Source organism: Monomorium pharaonis, chromosome 10, assembly GCF_013373865.1.
Source record: "Monomorium pharaonis isolate MP-MQ-018 chromosome 10, ASM1337386v2, whole genome shotgun sequence".
Classification (NCBI taxonomy): domain Eukaryota; kingdom Metazoa; phylum Arthropoda; class Insecta; order Hymenoptera; family Formicidae; genus Monomorium; species Monomorium pharaonis.
The window spans coordinates 13598188-13617877 of record NC_050476.1 but is presented as its reverse complement, the minus strand read 5'-3'; the positions used below and the strand labels follow the sequence as shown (position 1 = coordinate 13617877).

Below are 19690 nucleotides of genomic sequence, written 5' to 3'. Positions count from 1 at the left end.
GCATATCTTTAGAATATATCTATGTATATACTTTGAATATCCTGTGTATATGCTGTCACGCGTATCGCATTCCGCCGCGCGGAACCGCGACGCGGAGCAAAAACGGCACGAGAGGAAAAGGAAGATGGACGTTCCCTCAAACACCCCTCGAAATACGGCGAAGCGATCCGCAGGAAACGTCATCAAGTTGGGCGCTCTTCCGTCGCGTCGAATCACCAACGAAAGCTCGCGTAGTTAACTCTTCTATTCTAACGTCCCGCTTAATGCTCGTACCATGCAGTCAGCCGGCCGCTCCAAATTCTTCGGTAGAGGGGCGGGGCAGTAAGCCACGGTCGAATGTTTGGTCGCGCAAGATACTACAGGACAAGGGGAAGCAACAATTTATACTCGCCGTTCAGAACAGACACGGAAAATAACATTTATTTACGAGGGAAATTAACAATAGTAATCGATAAATCTGGAAGTTAGACAAAATTTAATTAACAAGCATAAGTTACAGCATCTGTAAAGAAGATTGAAATTAACAAGGCAATAGTGAAAGAAAAAGGCAAAACTCACTGAATTCGCCAAAACGGAACGGAATTATCGCGACCAACAGAATCGCACGCAGCCGAACTCGTACCGTGAAGCAAAATCAATAGCAAAAATAGAAATGCACGGATAATCATGAGATCTACAATTGCGAGCGGCAGTACGACTCGAAAGTGACGGAAATAGGCGGGCGCGTGAATAATACGAAGATACAAGGACGCGAATTTGACTAAAAGCACAAATAACAGTGCGAGTACGGAACGGAATACAGTAAAACTACGTAGTCGCGGGTTAGGCGGTACAGGAGAACAGGCTCCGCGTAAGTTAGTAATGCGACAGTAAGGATGATGAGATCGGTGCTTTCGACCACCACTCGCATGCAGCGCGGTTCCGTCGACCCGCCGCCGCTTCGCTCTATCCTCGGAGCTTCACGCGCTCCGCGCCTCCGCCGTGGTGGATCTCGCTCCCGATCGCCAGGATCTGTCTCCACGTAATCTACGCGTTTTCCGCAAGTTGACGAAGCTGCGGATGTCGTCACACACAAATTGTTCCGAGCGTACGTACCGCGCGCATCCCGGCGCTGTGGCGGACGCTCTCCCAATCTCCAGCTACTGCCGAAGGCTTTTCCTTGATGCTATCCGGGACTAAGATCTTCAGCTGCCACGCCGCGATCACATCGCAATTCGACACGCAAATTTTTAGCCAATGCGATCCTGGCGGCTCACCGCGCTTGGACGTTGATCGCTCATTTTAACCCTACACTACGAGCGCACACACGCACACTCCGCGACACTAACGAATTCGACCCTATACTAACGAGCGCGGATGCGTTCCGCCGACTTGCGAGTGGCTTTACACTAACATTCTTCGGGCAATCTCACCGGCGTTCTTGTCCCTCGCGATTTTCGCCAAAGCCCTTGCTCGTCTCTGGACATTGCCTCGTGCTCTCGCTATAGTACCTCGCGAGGATGGCCGGACTGCCGAAACTTTCACTGCGGAAGAGAGGGATCAAGAGGAGAGGTGCTCGATCGCGAGTCGATGATACTCCCCACGCAGGGGGTGCTCTACTTGACTGCGCGTGGCGTCGGCCAATAAGGGGTATGTGTTACGCGCTTCGACAACTCGCTAATAACGACGTACGCACCCCAATTTCGCGAAGCGTCCTTCGATCACAGGGCCTTCGACCCTTTTCCTTTACTGGCGGCCTTTCAGTTTGTCTGGTCTTTCCGGCGCCGATATGGGAGTGTTACAGCTGGAGTGTCCTACGCTGTTATCGGATTTGTCAACGTTTCTTCTGTGACGTCTCGTCGAGTTTCCTGTCGTGCCGCTCTCCGCGGCTTAAGTCGGGAGTCTCAAACTCTCGCGGTACTTTTCTCGTATCCCGGCCCTGTCCTCTATTTTCCCTCGCTCCGCCAAGGCCGGATTCCCAGGCGACGTCTCTCGGTGTTTTTCGACGAGTAAGACGTCCGATACATAAAATACAAGAAAGGAAATATAATTAATAATCGCAAATAATATTGCTAATGTGGCCCGTCGAGGATCGCAATTTGCTCCCTGCATCTCCCGACCGCTCTCTCAAGCGCGAGCTCGAGCTTTGTGACGGCAGAGGGATACGGCGACGTTGCAGGGCAACTGTAACGTCACAATAAATATGTGGTAATTTTTTCACATATATATGATATGCGTTTTATATACTTTTCACATTCTTTGCATATACATAGAATATGAAATATCTATGTATAGTATGTATATACATAGGACATACATAAGATGTTCTAATGTTTACTGAGTATGTACAATATTGTTACGCGCGAACACGGACGTAAATAAGGAACACCCACACACCGCACTTCGAGTAATACAAAAGACTTTATTAGTAAGAAATACAAGCGCTTCACTCAAAAACGTCCGTCTAAACGCGAGACCGAAATTCCCCTCGTTATTTGCTTGCGTTGTCAAGCTCTAAACAGCTGACAACGCTCTCCTCCAAAAATCAATATATCGATCGGCTAGCACAGCTGACCAATCTAACGGGCGCAACAATATTATCATGTATTATGTACATTCTATGTTCATATTATATATATGCAATGAATGATAAATTGACATACATGATGTATATACATGTAATATATAAATCATGTACACATGTGTATATACTTCCAGTCTGCAATGTACATTATCCTTGTAACATTTGCATATACATTTCATATTCATTGGATGTACGGTGTAATACAGGAGCATATACACAGTATAGACAATATACATAAATGTATATACATGATATACACACTGTATATTAATTGTTTTATGAATATTGTGCTGTAAATAGTATGGCGCATTAATCTAGATTTTTCTAAAGATAGATTTCTTTGATTTTCGTAAGAAACTCTTCAATTATTTTAATTCTCTATTATTATGTGTGACACTTAGCATCAATAATTTTTTTCATAATCTTTGATTTCTTAATACGTATTATTTCTCGAAATAAGCAAATTCTTTGTAATAAGAGTATAATAGAATTTGAGTTCTAAAACGTGATATTGAGTAATAAATAATAAAATAATAAAATAATAATAAAAAGCCAATTTTACAGGAATGTTATCTGTCCATTGTATACAAAGAATGCAGCGGCACTTCTCCTTATTATATCTATATTGCTTATAGATGATTCACAAGATTATTTTCAAAGTAGAGCATCGTCTGAGAGCTAAAATACCAATAGGGGTTTTCAAATATATTTTTACTACATTCTATCTTGCGATGCATTAAATACGATTCTTGTTTTATTTATAGAAGAGAAACAGACACCGCAATTAAATTTTTACACCTTTTAGCTAAATTTCACATTTAATTTTTATGTTATTTTAATGCACTCTTTATCTAATTTCTATCTCTCTCTATACAAATAAATTTATATAAATAAAATATTATATAAATAAATAACTTTTCTAACTATTTTCTAATTTTTTCTAACTTTTTACCTACTTTATCTATGTTCCTATTTATTAATCTAACTTATTATTTCATAATTATGTATAACTTCATTTCGTATACAAATATCTGTTTACATTTTCTCTTACTTATTTATATTTGTTCATAACGCGGCAAAATAAAGGAGAGTTGTTGAATACATACCGGTCGCATAAATCATACCTTTGCATTATTTTAAAGTTTTGATTAATATAAGCAACATTTAATAACCGAAATATAAAGTAAGTGAGAAATGAATAATATAGACAAAAAATTAACAGATAACATTTTGTTTTATATACTATGCAGCATTTTAGAAAATTAGATACAACTAATGTAAATTTTTGATCAATTTATATAATAGATGTAAACATGCAATTTTACTAAATTTTTTGTTTTTTTCTAAAACAAGATTTATTGTAAAATACTTTTCATTTATAGCACATATACAATGAATCTCAATAATTAATTAATATTTTGGGAGAGAAAGAAAATGACATTTGAACTAAAAAGTTCCTTTACCACTTTTGACTCAGATTAGCCTTGTTCGTTTTGTCTGTTCTGAGTCTACTCGGAGCAAACCCAAACAGACCGACGCACTCTAATAAGTTGATTCCGATTACGCCAACCTATTGGAGTGCGTTGGTTTGCTTGGGTTTGCTCCGAGTGGATCCAGAACAGACAACCCACATAGAAATGAAACCTCCAGTAGACGTCTAATGGACGTCTGCCATGGAAGTTTAAACTTCCAGTGGACGTCCATTAGACGTCCTATATAGAGCCATTAGAAATCCACAGTTCCGCACTGTGGACGTCTATTAGACCTTCAATAGAGGTCGTCAAAGAGGTCTATTAGACGTTGTGTGGATCATTAACAGAGGCTTCACGGAGCCTCGATGGATGACTTACGGACGTTTCGTGGATAATTAATAGAGGCTTCACGGAGCCTCGATGGATGATTGACAAAATAAAAATTTAAAATAAAAATTTTATTTCTTTTAAATTATTTTTATCAACAGTACATACTAAATTTAGGACAAATTTTTATTAATTAATTAAATTTAAATTAAATTATTTTATTTTATTCTTACTTGCCTCTGGTTTTGAACCCGGGACCTTAGGATTACAAACCTTGTACTATATCTGCTATGCCAATTTGACTCATCGATATGGGTACTTGTTATTGTCTACATATACATATATGTTATAAACTGACGCAATTATATTATTTTTTATAAAAGCAATTAAATTTTTCAAAACATTAAAAATAAATAGCATTAATTTATTTACTTATTAATTTCATTGTTAAATTTATCTTTTTCCATAACCTTAATAATTTGATGGAAATTGCGATCTATTTAGCATTAATACTTTGAAGCGTTCAAATGGTTAATTAGATAATTTTAACTATATAAATCATATATTTTAAGAAAAATTGAATAGTTTATTATTCTGTTTTTGTATTCAGTACATGATAAATTTAGATTTTGTGCATTTTTTTGTGCGCAGTAATTGTAGACAAACCGTTATTTTGGAAAACATTATCTTTATGATAATTTTTTTAAATATCAAATAGATCTCTCATTCAGGATGCTATAGTGTTGTCTGATTTCTGAGTCAACTACGACGCGCATGGACGGCTCAAAAATCGGACAGCATTGTGATATCTTTTATGAGATATTAAGCTGATATCATTTAGCTGTGATATCATAAGGATAACATTTTCAAGAAACTTAAATGAAACTCTTCCATGAGATATCTCAAAGACCTATCTTAGTAGACGTCTCTGATAAATGTTACCATTTGGACATCATTTCCAAGATATCTAAATGTTTTCTTAAAAAAGTTCTCTTAAAGTTTTCATTCTGACAAGCGTGTTGTCTGGGTAACTTTTACCATGAAAATAAATGTTCCATAGAGCTATGGAAGTTTAATGGATCCTTAATGGACGTCTGTATAACTTCCATCATGGAAATAATGTTCCATAGAGCTATGGAAGTTTAGTGGATCCCTAATAGACATCCATCTAACTTCCACTATGGAAGAAAACATCCAATGGAGCTATGGATGTTTAATGGATCCCTAATGGATGTCTATCTAACTTCCACCATGGAGGTAAACCTCCAATGGAGCCATGGACGTTTACTAGACCTCTAATGGACGTCTGTCTAACTTCCGCCATGGAGGTAATCCTTCAATGGAGTCATGGAAGTTTACTGGATCCCTAATGGACGTCTACCTAACTTCCGCCATGAAGGTAAACCTCCAATGGAGCTAAGGAAGTTTACTAGACCTCTAATGGACGTCCATCTGACTTCCACCATGGACATAGACGTCCCATGGATCTATGGAGGTTTAATGGACGTCCATTGGACATCCACTGGATGTCAATTTCTATGTGGGAAAACGAACAAGGCTATTATTATTTATTGAGTTATTAATAAATAAAATTTATCAATCAAACGGTTGAAGTATGCAGAAGAATAGCATGCCAAGGGCTTATTACATATTTTTCAAATTAAAACTTTATTTTAATTTTTTATATTAATAATGAATAAATTAATTATTTTATTAAAATTAATGAATAAAGGAGAAAAATAAATAAATAAACAAATAAATAAATAATTAAGAATAAATACAGTTAGAAATTATTTGAATTTCTGATTATTTTTTACTTTTATTTATTTATTTATAATATATATATATATATATATATATTGATGCAAATTTCGAGGTTCTTTTGCCAAAAAGATGGATCTAACAACATAACTGCTCTATCTATTAAGCTATAGATCATTTCTATTTTGTGGCAACGAGGGTGATGCGAGAAAAACGACAAATAGATATGTTTTCGGGAAGATATTTGTCGTTTTTTTCGCATCATCCTTCTTGCCACAAAATAAGAACGATATAGCTTAATAGATAGAGTTATGTTGTCAGATCCATCTTTTTGGCAAAAAAACCTCGAAATTTGCATCAATATTACTAGACGGTTATCCATTAAATCTTATTTTTCATAAAATTAATAACAGATTTAAGAAACATTTCAATAATCAAATAAAACTCACAGACTCTCAAACTAATCAGGGTACAACTGAAAGTCAACACACAAAGAAAAAATATTTCGTAATGCCTTATATTAAGCAAATATCTAAAACCGCCCCCTTTGTTAATAAAGATTTGTTCATGATTAGCTTTTGTTGCCTCAACAAATTAAACGTGTTTATAAAGGTGCAGAAGGATATAACCGACATAAATCTAATAATATTGTCTACAAAATATGCTATAAAAATTGTAACGTCATATGTAGGACAGACGAAACAACATTTAATTACCAGAATTAAGGAACACGCGAATAATTTTAAATTAGAATTGTCGAGATACTCCGTGGTAACAGAACACATACTAAAAAATAACCACTTGTTTGACTGGGATAACGTTAAGATATTAGATTCTGAATCAAGATACCAAAAAAGATTAATTTAAAAAATTATCCATATTGAAGAACAAGTTAATGGCATCAATCTACAAAAAGACACGGAGTGTCTTGACAATTCATATTATTGTTTGTTTGACATTTTGTCGAAAATGACTAACAGACAATAAGTTCGCTCATTCTGCCTTTGACTACCGAACGTTACAGTCGTTTTAACGCTTTGTCGAAAATGTTGATTTTTTTTGCTTGTGTTCATATTGTCTGGAATCAACGTATGTAAGTCTATAGTTTTTTTACAATCGGTTTATATTGTTCATAAATTACATGTTTTCCGTCGGTTTTGATCTTTCAGATTTCTCGAAAAGATATTTGATCATATTTTCTGACTGTTAATTTCTAAAAAAATTTTATTATTTTTGATTATATTAATAATTTCATTTATTTTGATTGTATTATTTATTTGTTCACGTTTTAATTATTATGACACATTTTTATAGACAATATGCGTTGTTTTTATGGTTATTCAATCATCATTATTTTTTAACTGGTTAATTATATTTTTGTTTACGTTACTTCACCCATGTTTAAGTTCAATAATTCATAAATATTGATAATTTGGTCACGACTGAAGAGGACTATATATAGTCAAAACGTTTCGAAATTTGTTTAACATTTTTAACACAGTTTTTTTTAATAATTTATAATTATATATCTTCGATTTAATAAATTATTGTATTAGGAAAATTGATATTGGCTCGATATATTGACCGGTTTATCTTATTATTATTGTACTTATTCAATTATTTAAAATATTTAATTTAATTTTTTCTTAGAGTTAACCTAGTAGCGATGGACAATATTAACTACGGTTTGTTATAGGTATGAAAGAGATTATTGATAAAAAATAGTAGCAAAATGAATTGTTTATAAACAGGTTATGTAAACAATTTTTTAAAATGTTTTAGTATATGTGTCATACACTAGCATAATTTTTATGAATTTTTTTGTAGCTATGGAGCTATCAACTATTACTTAAAATCAGAGTTCTTTTTTATTAGTTTATTTAGTTTTTCATCAATTTTTCGTATTTAAAAGTAAAACGTTTTCACGGAAATTGTTTGCTACTAAAGTTTGTTTCACGTCTTGGGTTTTTATGACTCTAAGAAGGGGAGTCCCACTTGCTTACAATACCAATTGCCTACAGCTTCGTTTGCACACAAATTCAGCAGAGCAGTTCGATTGCCTACATTGCCGATTGCCTACATTGCCGATTGCCTACAATTTCGATTGTCTACAGCTTCGTTTGAACACACAAAAATAATTAAGGTACAAGAATAGGATTGCACACATGATATTATTGCGCCCATATACATTGCACACACGACAATATTGCGCGCAGACACATTGCACACATGATATTATTTCACTCATACACATTGCACACATGACATTATTTCGCACATGCACATTACATACATGATATTAATACGTTCATACACATTGAACACATGACATTATTGCGCACAAACACATTGCACACATGACATTATTGCACACATAAGCTAAAAAAACACATTGTACACATGATATTATTTCACTCATACACATTGCACACATGACATTATTTCGCACATGCACATTACATACATGATATTAATACGTTCATACACATTGAACACATGACATTATTGTGCACAAACACATTGCACACATAAGCTAAAGAAACAATATTAACACATTGCACACATTATATTAATACGTTCATGCACATTGCACACATGATATTATTATGCTCATACATATTGCAGACATGGCATTATTGCGCATATGCACATTGCACATATGATGTCATTGCGCTCATACACTCTGGAGGCACAATTCCAATAACTTGGGCGTCTTGATTTGACGATAATTTCTACTAATATTTCTTATGCTAAACAAAAGTTATATAGATCTTATAGGACTAACTGCTTTAATTTCGGAGATATACCATATTAAAAATAAAAATAAAAGTAGGTATAGATTAAAAATAAAAAAAAGCAAATAGACCTTGCTTTGCATTAAAAGTCGCAAATCCATATGGAACAGTACGAAGCGTAGGCACACACATACACGCGCGCAGATTAAAGTATTTTGTAATTATCACACACACATATATATAGTGTGTATCCATTGTTTAACGACTACCGTGGAACGAATATTCTTTATATTGCAGACAATGATTGCAGCATGCGAGTGATCTCGTCTAAGCAACAAATGATTGTGATTCGTCAACTACCCAGATAGCCAAGCAAGATTAAGCATATCGGGCAAATTAATGCACTGCATGTATGTTGTGAACTTGCCCACAATTTGCTGTCATTGTAATTTAACGTGGAACGAAGTTAACATCAGGAGAGCAAATAACCTTCATGAATTTATAAAATTATAAGTGCATGCATTGAGGAATAATAAACTTGTCACATTGACAGCAATTGTGCATGCATGTTGACAACTTGCCGTCAGTTTGTTGAATTCTAATGTAGAATTTTATATGATGTCAGAACAACAGACAGTTTGAGGAAACACCTTGGCTTTAGTTTGATAAAATTAATAGAGAATAAGTGACAGCAAAATAACAACACGTTGCTTTCATTTGGCTATCTGGGTATAACAGAAATTAAATTTTATGTTTATATACACATATACACAAACATATATATATACATATATACATAGGCTACAAAGTGGACTGTATAAAATCTTATTGTGTGCCATTGGCTTTGCCTCTACCTGGTTGATCAATTCGCCAATATATTCCATCACAAACTCGCCTTTAACGAAAATGATGGTGCTCGGCCGACGCTTGATCGTAGGCTCTGATTGTTCCCGTTGCTGCAATCTTTAATCTCGTTGCTGTTCTTTATCGAAATCTTCGTCGTAATCCGCGTACACTTCGCCGTCGTCTATTACCATCTGTAATTATACGTCTAGAATTCGTCGCTGCTACCGTGTACACGTAACCGTTCTGTTTACGTACGTAGGTCAGAGCCTACGAGCAAGCGAGCGTCGGCCGAGCATCATCATTCTCGTTAAAGGAGAATTTGTGGTGGAATATATTAGCGAATTGATCAATCAGGCAGAGGCAAAGTTAACAGCACACAATAAGATTCTTTGCTGCTCTCGTAATTTATGATTTCTGAAAATTTTTAGGATTCTTACCTGACTGTAAAACATGCCGATAACCAACGAAAACCTAATCACTACTACGGCCATATTGATTTTAAACGGCCATATTGCTTTTTAGTTCACTTGTGCATACAGATGGTGTGGAGCGAGTACAAATAAGGATAGCATATGGACATACAAAGTGGTCCATTAGTGGATATCCCTTCAGTGTCCACAAATGTATATCCTATGGATCTCCTATGGATAAGGTCCATGGACATCAGGACAAGAAATGAACATAAAACGGATATCCATAGGATATCCTGTGCTGTCTGGGATGTGTGCAATGTGTATGAGCGTAATAATGTCACGTATGCAATGTGCATATGCGCAATAATGTCATGTGTGCAATGTGTATGAACGTTTTAATATTATGTGTGCAATGTGTTAATATTGTTTATTTAGCTTATGTGTGCAATGTGTATAAACGTATTAAAATCATGTGTCCAATGTGTATGAACGTATTAATATCATGTGTGCAATGTGTATGAGCGAAATAATATCATGTGTGCAATCGTACTTTTGTACCTTAATTATTTTCGTGTGTGCAAATGAAGCTGTAGACAGTCAAGATGAGGCAATCGGGCATGTAGGCAATCGGGCACCTTTGCAAAATTTGTGTGCAAACGAAGCTGTAGGCAACTGAGGATTAGGCAAATGAGACCCCCCCTGAAATATATAAAAACAAATTACTTTTTATTTTGTGTCTATTTATTCTACAAAGTTTATCAAATTGAGGAAACTGTCCGGTCAAATTATCCTTTCGAAAATAACGAGCAGATTATGATCATTTAAATCAGAAAAAAACTGATTTTGTTGGGGACGAAATCATCAAAATGTTCGAAAAAAAAAAACAGTTTCAAAATGATGGACAGATATTTACATTTGGTCCTTTTGCAGATATTCCGATATTTCATTCCCAACGAAACATAATTGGATATTTATCCAATCTAAATGATGATATATTTGTAATAGCTTTTTAATAGAATAGTCAATTCGATCATTATTTTTTAGAAATTTTTCTTAATACATTTATTTAAACTTTTGAGTGGTATATTAATAATAAAATAAAATTAAAAGTTTGGAAATTATATATTATATTTAGTATTATATAACTCAAATACATCATTTTAATCCAGGATGTCTAACCTATGGGAATGCTTGTTGGGGAGGTACGTATAGCATTGTTTTCAATAATAGTAGATATTTTTTTATTTAAATAGTAGTAACAAACGTTTTACTAAAACTGAACCAGTATATTGAACTATTAATATCGTCATATATGCTTCGTCCGTTTATCATTAAAAGAATTATATTCATAATATTCACGTCAATACTCGCATTGGATGTCTTCAGACGTTTTATTTAACATAATTATGACATCCGTTTCCGGTTAATTTTAATAATTCAACTCACTATTTGGACTTCGAGCATCATAAAGACTGGCAAATCTGTACTTAACCTTATTTCATTTATTTACACTAAACCCATACAGCACAAAAAATTGCAGATACATTGCAGAATAATTTTAATAAAATATTGTAATTTGATTGCAAAATTTTACTACAACATTGCTGGAAAATTTTGGTAACATTAAGATGTCTGGTTTTTGTAATATTGTAACGAAACATTGTGACAATATTACTGCAATGTAATACATTTAAAATAATTTTTTTATTAAAAGGAAGTTAAACTTATTTTAATATTTCAAATGTAATTATTTTAAAAAACTGTTTATTTAATCAAATACAAAAATTGTTTGAAAATGTTATCACATTTTCAATCTTGATTTCTCTCTTTTATTTGTTAATTTGTTTGATTATCCGTAAGAATTAAATATTATCGCATTAGAATTAGATTAAATAAGAATTAAATATTTAATTTTTTATATAGATATTTAGATTAAAATGTAAGTACATACTTAGCTCTTTGAATCCTTAAAATTGCTTGGGCGAGCCACTTAGAAATTGATTCTCTAATATTATTATCAATTACTTGTCCATACTTTTATATGTTCATAAAAAGATGCAGGGTTGAAATAATTACATTTTAAAAGTAATGCGTTACCATTACCGTTACTTTCGGTAAAAAGTAGCTCGTTATCGTTACTCGTTACTGACTGTAAAAAGGCGTTATCGTTATTTACCAGGTATGTAAATATGAAATCGGAATTTTTGTATAGAAAATACACGTATATTGTATGAAAATGATAAAAAATAATTTATTCGAAGTATTGCCCATCGCTAGCTATACATTTTTCCCATCTATCTGACAATTTGTGGATACCACGCCAAAAAAGTGTTCCTTTTTTTGAAGCAAACCAATCATCGAGCCATTTTCGTACATTTTCGTAAGATGTGAAGCTCAGCAAGTGCGTGTCCCATCGATGCAAATAAGTAATAATCAGATGGAGCGAAATCTGGTGAGTAAGCCGCATGCGAAAGTATTTCACAACCAAACACCTCAATCGTTTCCTTGACCGGTTTTGCTGCGTCCTAAATAGCACTGGATGTTCCAAGGACGTCCATTTTAAGTCCAATTCAGGTCCGCATGTCCATGGATATAAAATGGACATTCATAGGATGTCCATTATTGGAATGAAAACGGATGTTCTATTCAGAACGTCCTATGCTGGATATCTGATTTATGTCTGCACTTGGATCTTACTTTTATATAATTTATCTTTATTATTTTTATTATATAATCTAAAAGAAATATTGTAAATTATATATATATATATATATTATTTACAATATTTCTAATTAATATTAATTTATAAATAATAATAAATTATATTATTTTTAATTTTCAAAAGGTTTGTTTTAATTGTTCTACTTTTAGATATGATATGAAATAATATGAAATAATACGTATTATTATTTTATTTATTATTAACATTATTGATTATTGGTATTTTTTTAAATGTTTGTTATAATATATTATTATTTCTTTTTCGTTTTTTATTGTTTTGTTTTTTTTATTTTTGTTTCTTTGTTTTTCTTTTTTATTGTTTTTTTTTTTTTTTTTTTTTTCGTTTCTTTTTCTGACCAAAAGAGGGACACAGCAATTGGTCTGGGTCAAGCGCTGTCTCTGTCTAACCAGTAGCATAATGGGCACTAGACAAAGAAAGAAATTGACCCGGATCATGTCTCCTCTTTGTCTTACTGCCGGACACTTTTCAAGAGCTTTTTGCAGGAAATGCGCAGTCCATGCTTTATGTCGATAATTTTTACAAAATGTGGATTAACCCACTATTACAGCAAGCCCTTTAATTGAAAAAAGCCCAAAAGAAATAATCAAATCATAATAGGTCCAAAATTTGGTTTATTTTGGACTTTCTATGAATGTTCGAAATTGTCACAAACGTATATCCCATGGACGTCCATTAAAGGACTTTCTATGAACATACAAAGTTGTGCCAAACGTATATCCTATGGACGTCCATCGAATGTCCGACGGACCTTATTTGGACTCTTAATGGACATCCGAATGTCCAGAAGCGGATATCCATTGGACATACAATGGATGTCTTTGTGCTATCTGGGGTGTGATGGTGCATCATCATGAAACAATCACTTTATGTTGACTTTTTTGATATTCTGGTCGTTTTTCCGACATTACGCAAAGCTTGATTCAAATCGATCATTTTTTGTTGATAGCGTTCAGTATCAACGGTTTTGCAGCAGCTCATAATAAATTATATCCTTCTGATTCCAACAAACACAGAGCATTGTCTTCCGTCCATAGCGATTTGGCCTTGCAGTCGATGTCGATGGTTTGTCTGAAGTTACCCATGATCTTTTACGCTTAGGATTCTTAAATCATATCCACTTTTCATCGCCAGTCACAATTCAATGGAGAAATGACTTTCTTTTGTACCTAGCGAGCAGCATTTTACAAGTGGTTTTTCGGTCTTTCATTCAGTTCATGTGAAACCCATTTTCCCATCTTCTGGATCTTTCTCATGAGCTTTAAACGTATGGAGACGACTTTTCGTGCCACATTTAATTGATCCGCGAGTTGTTGTTGTGTTTGAGCGTCATCATCATCCAACAATGCTTGCAATTCGCTGTCTTCAAATTTTTTCAAGTGGTCTTCCACGTTCTTCGTTTCTCACGTCAAAATCGCCACTTTTAAATTTTTTAAACCACTTAAAGTACTGTGATTTACCAAAAGCATGCTCAGCAGTCGTAAGCTTCGACAAGCATTCAATGTGATTCTGCGGCAATTTTCTTCAAATGGTAACAAAAAATCAATGCTGTCCGCAAATCGTAGTTTCCAGGCACAAAATTCGACATGTTCAACGCTATTAAAAACTATATTGTTGTATGAAACTTGTATTGTTGTGAGTTGAAAATCTTTATCAAATGTCAAAACAAGAAAATAGCGGTTTGACGGTAACTACTGTGGCGGTAAGAATAGTCAATTACTCGAGACGATTAGACTATAGATATATTTGCTCGTTTACAACAGATTCTAAGATAGAATAATGGCGGTAAGCGGACCCGGATATCCAACAACGAACTGTCGAGAGGAAAGTGAACTGGAAACGACTAGCGCGCGTACTGAGTGTGCCGCTCGACGGACATTAAGTCACTAAGCGTGTGATTGGTCGTCTCTCGTGCGCTGCTGGACTGGTGGGCTAGTGACGCCACACTACATTGACAGCTAGCGCCATCTATGGGCAAATTCCGGTTTTATATTTACGGACCTGATAAAAGTAAAACTAAAAATATCGCTACTTTTCGTTACTTTTTTTAAATTCTAAAATAGGATTGAAGAATGCTTTGAGAAAAAATGTAAATTGAAGGTAAAGTAGAGAGATATTTTAGAATTAAAACTTTCACGGCCATTGACGTTGCTTCTAACTCCGATACTATCGGAGCTCCTAGCCTTGATGATGCAAACTGCAACGTTTGCGAAACATCGGCGCAACGCTGTACCAGGATGCAGCATGTATCCGGAAGCCCTTTCTATAGAGAGATATTTATCTCTAAATATTTTCCGACTTGGGTGATAATTAGTTAAAAAGTTATAAGTTAATTATAAAGTTAAAGAGTTAATAACTTGTAATTTAATTTAATTAATTTTAGATGATTTAATTTTTAACTTTAATCAGTTATTTTTAAAACGTATGAACTTTAACTTATTAACTTTTTTCTTAAATTAAAAATTTTATCTGGGCAAAAGAAAAAAATTATAAAATAAAAATATGTTCCTGCATGAAAACAATATTTTGTTGTTATTTCATACAATTAATATTATAATTTAATTTACAACTAAAATATTAAATATATTTGGTGGTTGATATTGTAATGATATTGATTTGATTTCAATAAATTTTTAATTAAATATAAATAAAGCTTCTCAAAAGTAACTTTTACTTTAACTTGAGTTAAATTAATATTAACGTAACTTTAATTGAGTTAATTTTTTATTTATGTATTTTTTTAACTTAATTAAATTAATTTTATAATCCATTAACTTTAATTTAATTTAGTAAAAAATATATTAACTTAGCTAACTCAGAATATTTTTACTAATATTTTATAATTAATCTCTTTAGCCGTTTCTCGTGCCTAATAGCATCAATTATCGAGTATTTTATAAATGATGCACAGTCCACAGTTTCCACTGTTTGTATGTTTCTAACATACTATAAATATATCAATCAAAACAAAGCATTTTTATTGTGTCATTGAATATTAAGGCTGTGTTTCAATGTTCATTGCCAGTACTGAAAAAAAATATATATAAAGCATATAAAAACCATTGCTCGTACATTTCCATAACCGCGGCCATAAGAAAATGAACAACGCGATTGATCAATTCAGCTGAACTAAGCAATGCGATTGGTTGTAATCTTACAATTATATAAATGCACGTGTAATGACTATAATGTAAATTATAGATTTTCAATACTAGTAGTGAATAGTGGAACGCAGTCTAAAAAGTAACGATAAAATACGATCAATTTCGTTACCGTTACAAAAGAAAATGTAACGTCGTTACTTTTTTGTTACAAATAAAAATAAGTAACGTTACTAAATCGTTATCAAAAAAAGTAACGGTAACAGTAACGATGTTACAAGTAATAGGTTACTTCCCTGGAAAGATATAGGTATATTGCAATGAAAAACCATAAAGCACTGTAACAAAAAATGTATGTAAAAATCCTTGTACGTACTTACAATAGATTTTAATGTAAAAATTACATTGTTTATTGCACTTATGTGTAAAAGTATAGATATTTTGCGTATCAAATTGTTAGTAGTAAATAACGACTATATTTGTACGCTTTGTACAACATTAAAACACAAAATATTTCCACGTTCGTAGCAAGATGACGTAGATACATTGCATGAGCAATCTAAAATCATAAAACACTGTAAAAAAATTACATGTTAAAATTATAGGAATACTTGTAAATATTATACTTACAATAGATTTAAATGTAAAAAAGTATATTAAATAATGCACTTATTTATAAAACCCTGTTTATAAGTTGATTTAAAAGAAAAGAATTAGTTTGGTAAAACTCCATAATAAGGGCCTATAAGAAATCAATTGAAAGGTAGTAGATCTTATGTATTTTTGGTCTCTGAATCCAAAACTGTTGTTAGAATTAGAGGGTTGCTTGTATTTTTTAAGATATTGTCATAAAAATAACAAAAAACCGTAAATATTACGTTTCACGAAGTACAGTGCATACACACACATACACACACAATATATATTCTCAGAAAACGTGTGGGCGGGGGAGGGGCAGAGCCCCTTTAATTTAAATCCCCTCCCCGTAATTTTTTCTAACTCTAACCCACCAATTTTATGTCGCTATGTGGTTAATGTGAAAACATTGAAAACGAACAGCGTGGAAAGTTGCAAACCTATGTGGTACTATACAAATGTGGACGTCGTTTACTTTACGTTTCATAAATACGATACATGATATCAGTGTTTTACGTAAAGTAAACGACGTCCACGCTTGTACCACATAGGTTTGCGACTTTCCACACTGTTCGTTTTCAATGTTTTCACATTAACCAAATAGCGACATAAAATTGGTGGGTTAGAGTTAGGAAAAAATACGAGGGAGAGGGCTCCGCCTTCTCCAATATTGCGTTTAACGAAATATTTACCATTTTTTGTTAATTTCATGATGATATCTTAAAAAATACAAGTGACCCCCTAATTCTAACAACAGTTTTGGATTCAGGGACCAAAAATAAATAAGATCTATTACTTTTCAATTGATTTCTTGTATAAACCACTATTATGCAGTTTTACCATTAGTTGTAAAAACTTAAAATAAAAATACAAATATTTTGCGCAATAACTATTAGAGTTGTACACTCTACACAAAGTTAGGTTAATGCACAAAATTTCCACGTTCAAAGGAAGAAGACGTATATTTCGCAAGCAATTCCCCCAATAAAACAGTATGTAATATCGGCGTTAATGCTACGTGGATCGGCATCATGAAATTTACATGAATATTTGAGTGGACATCGGCTCAAAAACGATACTAGAATGTGGATTCGATCATAGATTCAATATAAAAACCACGTAAAAATTTTACGAATTTTAAAAACATCCTTGTAATATACACGTTCTATCTAAATTTCTTGGAGTGAAACATCCCTTCAAAAGTATTGAATTTCACTCTAAACAATAGTGAAAATACGACCACTCGAAATAGAGTGACATCTCATTTCTTATAAGAATAAATGTTTCGCTCGATAAGATTGATTTCTTTGTTCGACTGGAGTGGGGTTTCATAAGGTTTCACTTTTCTTGTAGCAAATTGTTGATTTAATTAGAATGAGTAAATCATAAATGTATTATGTGGCGGTTTTTTTTCACATTGGGCAGGAAGCTTATTATTGCTTGTCTTAATCGTGCTGCAAGTGATCTTTATGTAGCGCGTCGGCTGCATCTTACTTCCAAGAGAGTTACGCCGCCTATCGACGGCGCCGTGCACTAACTGGCGGACAAGCGCGCGGCGTTCCTCAAAATATCCATGTAAATTCCCTATAAATATTTCTTAATAGATATATCTACAGAAAATTTAATAGATATTTCGAGAATAAAAGAATTCGATTCAATGATGAAAAATAACATTGCATCGACGTGGATAATTTGTGAAAAAACCTGCATTTACATAATCCATGTAAATCACCATGTAGATTCCATGTGGATGTCACGTAACTGTTTTATTGGGATAGAAACCACAAGCCTTGTAACAAAAATTATTTTTGAATGAAACGATCGGCCATAAGTTGCATTCGGAAATATTATCTTAGGGTTTATTTTTTATTCTATAAGATCATAAAGATATGAACTGTAAGACTCAATTAATGTACGGAAATTCCGATGGTGGTTGGAGTTTCTCTCCGCGAATTGGCCGGATCGTCTCCTGTCCCTAGGCGATCCTGTTCCGCTCCTGGGTACGCTCGTTCCACCGCTTCCTGCTGGCGCTGCACGCTGCGCACACGTGCTCACCTGCCTGTCCCTTGAAAGTACCCAGATAGCCAAGCGAGATTAAGCATATCGGACAAATTAATGCACTGCATGTATGTTGTGAACTTGTCCACAATTTGCTGTCATTGTAATTTAACGTGGAACGAAGTTAACATCAGGAGAGCAAATAACCTTCATGAGTTTATAAAATTATAAGTGCATGCATTGAAGAATAATAAACTTGTCACATTGACAGCAATTGTGCATGCATGTTGACAACTTGCCATCAGTTTGTTGAATTCTAATGTAGAATTTTACATGATGTCAGAACGACAGACAGTTTGAGGAAACACCTTGGCTTTATTTTGATAAAATTAATAGAGAATAAGTGACAGCAAAATAACAACACGTTGCCTTTATTTGGCTATCTGGGTAGTGACAAAGTAAGGAAGCATTCGGCTGGTGTTCCCGAACACAGCCCTAATTTTAATTAACTTTTTAATACTGCATAATTCGGTAGCCGTTACCTCGAGTTTAATGTTCTAATATATCTTTAACCCAATTGACGCAAACTGACACCAACATTACAGTGAGCTTGCGGCACTACTTTTCGTCTCTTTGCATTCAGTTGTGCTAACTTCATAAATGGTCTATTCTTTTTAGCTGCAGAGCTGCACTTGTGCACTAATTAGTTAAAGTGAGACAAATATACTTTTAGTATATTTTTTAATTTATTACACCAGCAGTGCAGCAGCAAAAAAACAGGCTAAAAAACCGGCCAAAATATAAAAATTGTTGTTCATTTAACATTTCTGCAATCAGCCTGAAACATTTCAGTGAAATATTAAAATTGTATGTCTCTGTAATACTTCTGCAATAATGCATTATAACTTGAAATGTTGCAACGTTTCTGAAAATTGTTGTGCTGTATGGGAAGATGGTCCAAACGTAGGACCAAAATGTTTATATGTACTAAGCAGCAAAAAATTAACGCAAAAAAATTGATACCAAAATTTCATTCAATTTTGTAACTAATTGTAACTTCGGAAAAACTCATCGTTATTGGAATATTTTTATTTTGAA

The 19690-nt window shown here is 33.6% G+C and overlaps 1 protein-coding gene across 2 annotated transcripts in view; it reads left to right on the top strand.

Annotated features, from left to right (window-relative positions):
* Positions 1–19690, top strand: part of LOC105837425 — an 88001-nt gene that overhangs the window by 35762 nt on the left and 32549 nt on the right. The window contains exon 3 of one of the 2 annotated variants that reach the window (XM_036292961.1): positions 11287–11319. The exons of the other annotated variant lie outside the window; for it this stretch is intronic. Within the exon in view, the coding sequence (XP_036148854.1) occupies positions 11287–11319 (33 nt within the window). The remainder of the gene's footprint in view (positions 1–11286; positions 11320–19690) is intronic. 2 annotated transcript variants of the gene reach the window in all.